General features: G+C 41.2%; 1 protein-coding gene across 1 annotated transcript; it reads left to right on the forward strand.

Annotated features, from left to right (window-relative positions):
• The first annotated feature begins 695 nt into the window (after positions 1 to 695).
• trim105 (tripartite motif containing 105) lies at positions 696 to 6,379 on the forward strand. Its single transcript, XM_008419922.3, has 7 exons — positions 696 to 836; positions 1,272 to 1,589; positions 2,466 to 2,561; positions 4,047 to 4,265; positions 4,442 to 4,455; positions 4,592 to 4,707; positions 5,324 to 6,379. The coding sequence occupies exons 1-7, from the start codon at positions 711 to 713 to the stop codon at positions 5,872 to 5,874; spliced, it is 1,440 nt and encodes a 479-aa protein (XP_008418144.2). The 5' UTR covers positions 696 to 710; the 3' UTR covers positions 5,875 to 6,379.
• Positions 6,380 to 7,142: the final 763 nt, after the last annotated feature.

Genomic DNA, 7,142 nt, shown 5'->3' on the forward strand with positions numbered 1-7,142 from the left:
GCTTACTTTTATAAAGGCATGTTCCCATGGTTCCAATAGCTAATGTGCTTTGTCATATTTGTACCCTGTAAAGCAAGATGTCATGGGATCCTGATAAAAGATCCTACATACCATGTAAAAAAAAAGATAAAGGAAAGGCACAATAAAAACTACTTTATTTTATTTTTACCTATAAATATAAATAAACAAGAAAACGTATTTTAATTGATTTTTCTAATCTATTACATGCTATTCTTTGTAGCCTTATGGGTATCTAGGATGGGTATCCACTCTAGATACCCATTTTATCTAGGATGGGTAGATAACATATATTGTGACATTATATATTTTAATGACATATAAATTATTATTTTTCCTTTTTTTAAGTAAAAAATTTTTCCAAAAATTCTTTCAGTATTTTAAAATAATATTTTACCGTTTTCCTTTTTGCTTATTCGTTTGGAAATAAAACCCTTATGAACAAGGTACCAACACTTCACATTTTGTTATATCGACTTTCTATCAGTTTCGGCTTTCATGAAAACCCTAAACAAAAAAAATAAAATATAACTGCAAGCATACAGTGTATTTTTGCTCTTTACAACTCATCATTTCGTGTGAGCGAAGTAAAAGAACAAACAGACAAGAAAGATAATAGATCAACTGTGGCTGATCACTTCCTGCTTCCGGGGTTCAAATGAACCAATCAAACGTCGGCCTTCATCGTGCGCATGCTCATTTATGACTACTGTGGTTCCCGGAACACAACAGCAACAGGAAGGAACAGCGCAGGATCAAGCAGCAAAGAAGGAGGGACTTGGAAGTGTTTGGACACACTTCACTTAACAGCAGACCTCGTAAGTTCATTAAAGTGTTGAATGTTCGCTTATATCGTTGTAACTTAATAGTTTTGATAAGGTTTTTAGGCCGTTGAACTTCTCATAGGCTGCTATGTGGCTCTAAATGCTAACAGTCTCGGCAAACTGAACAGTCTGAGCAAAGGCTTTTACAGTACGAATCATGTGATCTGTCGCTTGCTATCCAGACTTAATCACCTTGATTTGAGTTTACACTTTATATTGTTTGTTTACACATACTCTGGGAGTCTATTTTACAATAAATAACTGATGGCTGTAGTCGAACCTTTTTGCCATGAGTGCATGAAAGGACATGTAGCTATTTAATGTAATGTCTTTAGTTTACCATCAGAGTTTTTCTGCTGACAGAACAAAACCTAGATCACCATCCCGAGTTTCTTCTTGTTTTCTAATCTTTTGCTTTCACTTCCTCAGTCTGGAGAGGAAATAAGTCTCAGCATGGCTGCTGCTCCTGCTGCTCCTCCTCCCTCCTCATCCAAAGGCAGCCTGAGGGAGGACCTGACCTGCGCCATTTGCTGCGACCTGTTCCAGGAGCCTGTCATGCTGTCCTGCATGCATCACTTTTGTAAGGCGTGCATCTCAAGGTACTGGAGGGGAACACTGGGTCCTGTAACCTGCCCACAGTGCCGCAAAGAGTTCAGGTCCAAGCAGTTTCAGACCAACTACCTGGTGGCAGCGATGGTGGACAAGGTTCGGTCCTCCTCTTCAGACACCTACATCAGGAATCTGGAGGTGACTTCATCGCTTTTGCTTTCTCCTCCGCCTGTGTGTTTTATCATCTGGCTGTCTCATTTATTTTTAGATTGGTGTGTGTTATATCTTATGCAGATAATATAATGTTCCAAAGTAAACCTAGTAATGATCAGACATTTCCATTTGAGTTGTAAAAGTTTAATACAACTGTGTTCCATGTTTCAGTCCACATCTGTGTCTTACTGACATGTGCTTGACTCGATCAGGCCAAAGTCCACTTCCACTCCCTGTTATATCACTTGGTATGGAAGGATATTTCAATTAACCTAAACAAGGAGCATTGTGTAAAGCCACACCAAAAGAACCACCACTGATGATTTGTAAATGTCTCACCTGGCTTACAATGACCTTGTAAAAAAATTTAACTGCCTGGGTTGAAAACATTTACATTTTTCTTTTCTTCATTTTTACGCATTATGTTAATTCATGTTGAAATCCCAGTAAAATATATTAAAGTCTATGAGTATGACGTAAAAATAAAATGTACATTTGTTTAAACCAAAATCCCTGATTTTTGTTTTCAAACTGCAGCTGTGCGATGTTTGTTTATGTTTTCATGTGCATAGCTGGTGCACTCTTATCATCTTGGCAGCTGATGGCAATGTTGATTTCTCTTCCAAATCCACAGCACTTGGACTTTGTAATAGTGTGTACCACTGTTGTATTGAGTTAAGATAAAATACAAGCATATAGCTTCCTCTAAAATGCAAAGTCATGCAGCATCACCACAAAATATAGCTTTAAAGGAATTTAATAGGTAGCGGTGAGGGTTCTGATTGCTCTGGCTTTCCTATCCCACTACATTACATTTTATGAATTAGCTTCTCCAGACATTATTTGCATATTGCTTTGCAGAAACAGCTGAGTGCGGCATTGCAGAGCCATAACTCAAGGAAGGAGGATCTCCTCTGCACCATTCGCAAAGACAGAGACAAGATGGATATCATAAAGGTAGGCTTGACCGAACAGAACCTAATATTTCATTATGCACATCCAGTTGTGTTTTCAGCTGCGTTCATAGTCTCTTATTGTGTTCCTCAAATGTGAGCACAATTCTGCTTCTCACATTTAACGTAATATCGGTTGCAAATAAGATACGAGTGCGATAAGCAGATGAGAGCTTGCTGTGTGCTCTTGAGTGGATGAAAAAAAAAAAAACCTTCATCAGTGCAAATGTCCTGTGGCTATTTGAGGCATTTCTTAGAATCTCAACCCCTTGTAAACAGCTTTACATCATTTGAACGGCTCTTCATCTTAAATATGTTGGAGTGCAACTGCTGGACTGGCGTTAAAACCATGGTGCTTTCTGACAAACCATTCTGCAGCAGTCTAACAAGGTCGGCCCTCATCAAACACACCCAGCCAGTGGCACCCAGCTAATTCAGACGGTTGTTCAGACAGCCGATCTGATAAATTACTACGTGTGCTGGTCAAACCTTCATCTCCCATGACTCTGCTGCAAGACCTAGTTGCTGCGTTGAGTCTTGTGAATATAGTTTGGCATTCCTCTTTGCTTGTAGATTAAGGTTTGTTATAATGTGTGAAATAGGTTTCAATATTGTTTCACTACTTTTTTGCTTGTACCTTTTCAGATACAAGCAAAGAAAGTGTTCATTCCCATTCAGCTAAGATTTCAATGTATGAAATAGATCATAACCAGGAAGTGGAACAAAAAGGATATGTGGTTTTCTGATGAGCATAATGTGCATTTGTGTTGCCTCCAGAAGTCAATGAATTAGTAATTATAATCCACATTAAGGCTTCATGTTTAACCCTAAATATAAAACGCTATGTGGCAGAGAACACCGGACATCAGCCTGAACACATCATACCCACAGTGACGCACGGTGGTGAAAACGTAGTGCTGTGGGGAAGATTTTTGTTTTTAGCAGCAGCAAGTTAGCTAATCAGAAGTTAAGAGTTATCCGCAAGAGGGATGGAGCTAAGTATAGTTCTACCTCTAAACTTGTTTGGTGCTTTAAAAAACTTGGTTTTGAATGGCCTAGTCAAAGTCCCACAATAATTTCAATTGAAAAATGTTTCACAGGACTTGGAAAACAAATGTTAATTGAAGTTCTCCAGCCTGACTTATTTTACGAAGAAGAACAGGCAAAAAACGGTATCTTCATGTATAAACGTCGTTCCCCTAAAGTCGTGCAGCAGAAACTGCAGTGGAAGGAGATTCATTCTGCATTTGCACGGTTCTACAAAGCATTGACCTCGTGGAGTTGAATAGAAATCCTGCCACACTTATCTTTTTAAAGCGTTTATAAAGCCGTGAATGACTTTAATTCAGCTTGCCAATCATTTGTGCTTTGTATTGGTCCTTTAATATGGAATTTAAAATTAAATATTGCAAGGGCACTGTATTTTGACATCCAAGTCACTTGGCAATGTCACTGTTCCTGACGTACCAGTACTTTCCCACTTCTCCAGAGGGTTGGAGCAGATCTGCAGGGGAGTGTCAAAAGTGAGTTCAGAGCTCTGCATCAGATCCTGCAGGAGGAGGAGAACCATACGTTGGATCAGCTGAGGAGAGAGGAGGCGGAGGAACTGGAGAAGGTCCAGCATCACCTGGAGGCCGCAGAGCTGGCTGTGAGGGAGCTGGAAAATAACATAAAGCTGCTGCAGCAGTCGAACGTCACGCTGACTGAGGTGGAGCCTTCTCACTCCAAGTCTATTAATTTCGTAAACTGTTTTCTTTTCTTGTACTTGACCATAATTTAAAATATTATGGTGGAATGAAAAACTTGAGCTTGATCTAATTTATAACTTTTCTTCCAGTGTGTAACATGCAGTTAATGTGATTTCTTTGGTTTCCTTCCTGACAGTTTCCACAGTTGAGGTAAGCATTTACTGCCGTAAGGTGAAACAGTAATTGCTCCAGGCCTTTTAACACCAGTCATGTACATATTGGACTTCGACATCTAATTAATGTTATTTGATCTTAGACACCCTAATAAAATGTGTTTAATCCTCAGGCCCAGTGTGGAGGTGAACGTGGCGCCAGATTTTGACATCAGTGCCTTCAGCGGCAAATACTTGGCTCCGTTACAATACATCACATGGAGGAGGATGTTCAAGGCCCTGAAGCCAGGTAACTTCCCATCTGATGAGCATCATTAAACACAGACTGATACTGCAACTTTCAGAGGCATTTTAGTGAAACGGCAGTGCAGAAATGTTCATATCTCATCAACCTCTTCCCATGGTCACATCATGACCATAATTATATTGTAGAAGGAAATGGCAGATGGGTTTTTAATATTTTGAATAACAAAAAGTCAGAAATGTTTGGGGCTCATATGTCTTTAGATCCATTTACTCTGTTAGTCCTGAATAAAATCAGTTTAGTTCTAATTAGTAAATGGATTCCAGCGTTGAGTAAATGAATTAATCTTACTTTGTATTCACACCAGCATCAACTAAAGGTGTAACAAATATTGGGATTTTGGTCTCCAGTCGAACAGAGTCGGACTATCAGACTGTCACCAATAAACACTGCAGAGTGCATCTGTAGTATTTTTCTTCCCTCACAGCGATTTATGTTGTTGTTTTTGGTCCACCGCATAAAATCTCCTCATAAATACACTGAATATTGTAGCTGTGATGTGGCAAAAACCGAAAAACATGAAGAGGTGTGAATTGATGTCAAGTATTTATTGCAAAAACGACATTTGTGCCAGCGCCTGATGAATCTTTTCAACCCAAAGGTCCTGCTGCCTTAACGTTTGACGCAGAGACGGCACATCCCAGCATCCACGTCTCCCGGGACAAAACCGTGGCTGTCGAGTGCGATGCCATGACCCTGCACCCGAGCAGCAGCAAGCGCTTCGTCCAGTGCGTCAACATCCTGGCTGCCCAGGCCTTCCAGTCAGGGCGACATTACTGGGAAGTCGAAGTGGGCTCCAGCCCCAAATGGGACCTGGGCGTCGCCTCCGAGACCGTGGACAGGCGCGCCCGGATCAAACTCAGCCCAGAGAATGGCTACTGGACCCTGCGGCTGCGGAACGGGAGCGAGTACTGGGCCGGGACGCAGCCATGGACGAGGCTGCAGCTCGGGTCGCCACCGCAGAGGATCGGGGTGTACTTGGATTGCGACGAGAGGAAGGTGGCCTTCTACAACGCCGACGATATGAGCCCGCTGTGCTTGTTCAGCAAGGGGCCGAGGGGAAAAGTGTTCCCCTTCTTCAGCCCGTGCATCAGCGAGAACGGACAGAAACCTCACCCTATGAAGCTCCTCCACGGGGCTCTGTCTGGATAAGTCAGTCGATACCGCTCAGCATTAAGAACCTGTTCTGTTCTTCACCAAAGACTTTGAAAGGAACCCCTGCCATTACTTCACTTTTGGATAATTTCAGTTTTTCTAAGAATTTCTATGCTGTAATTGTTACAAGGTTCACATTATATGGAAATAGATATTGCATTTTCTCATAAAAAATAATAAAAATCAGGGTTGTTGTCTTTAGTGTCTTGAGGAAGAGGTTTCCTTTCCATTTTGTTTTTAATCAGCATGAATGATCTGTGCACTTTGAGATGTTATATTTGATTAAATGGCTTCATGTTTTATGCACGAGTTTGAACTAAGTCGGTTCTGTCTGTAAACTGTCCAGTTTCGCAGAGTTGAACTGTAAACATTCATTCGTAGTCACTGTATGTGCCTAGTTTCAAACACAAATGCATGCGTTGTGTTTCATTGTTGTACACATGGATGTAAGATGTAAACCTGCTGATGCGGACAATAAACCAAGTCAAAGTTTCTTTTTAAACTGACTGCCTTTGATTCTTTTCAGCAGCTGCGACTTTGCACGCATTCATCACCTCTGAAGGGTAAAAGTCCTCACTACTTGAACCTATCAAGGATGTTATAAGGCATCATCAAAGGAGGCTGCACAATTGCATACTCCGCGGTTGATGGCAGTCCAAAACCATTTAAACCCTGAGACAGTGGCGGCTTGTTGACTCTGCTGCACCTGGACTGAAATTTGTGAAACGTGTGAGCTGTCGCTGACACTACAGCAGCGAGAACAGGCGGGCTTTCGGGTTATCTCCACAAACACACTAGAGCACAGACGTCCTGTTTCCTCCCGTCAGGTGAAAGGTCAGGCAAACAGAGTGACAGTGTGGTTGTTTCTGAGGTTCTGTTTTTTGACAGCCCTCAAGGGCACGAGAAGCAGGATGCTGCTGCCTGCTCCTCTGAATGGAGGAGTGGCACAATGAACCCCACCAAACGGGGATTTGTGCTTTTTCCTGTGAAATGTTTTGTTAACTGGCAAAAGCACAAACAAAATTTGAACTTTTATTCTGTGGATCCTGTGAGGCTGAGATGTTTGTGCATGTACGCTTCTTTTGAACAAAAGTAGCACTCTAGAGTCTTCAAACAGAATTACTGATCAAATACAGATAAAAAAAAATGCATTTAAGATTAGAATTGGTTACAATACAGTATTAAAAATGAAATGACATCACCCGAAACTTGAGTTTTTTTAGGTGCTTGTGGGTGGGTTATTTTCCAACTTTTTATGATATGAG

Source organism: Poecilia reticulata, chromosome 10 (genome assembly GCF_904066995.2).
Source record: "Poecilia reticulata chromosome 10, P_reticulata-male-v2, whole genome shotgun sequence".
Classification (NCBI taxonomy): Eukaryota; Metazoa; Chordata; class Actinopteri; order Cyprinodontiformes; family Poeciliidae; genus Poecilia; species Poecilia reticulata.

Bases quoted from the DNA above. Each gene is read 5' to 3' on its own strand.
- trim105 (XM_008419922.3), top strand. From the start codon at position 711: ATGCTCATTTATGACTACTGTGGTTCCCGGAACACAACAGCAACAGGA. The intron at 2,562-4,046 runs GTAGGCTTGACC...CCACTTCTCCAG, and splicing joins ACAAGATGGATATCATAAAG to AGGGTTGGAGCAGATCTGCA. The intron at 4,708-5,323 runs GTAACTTCCCAT...TTCAACCCAAAG, and splicing joins GTTCAAGGCCCTGAAGCCAG to GTCCTGCTGCCTTAACGTTT.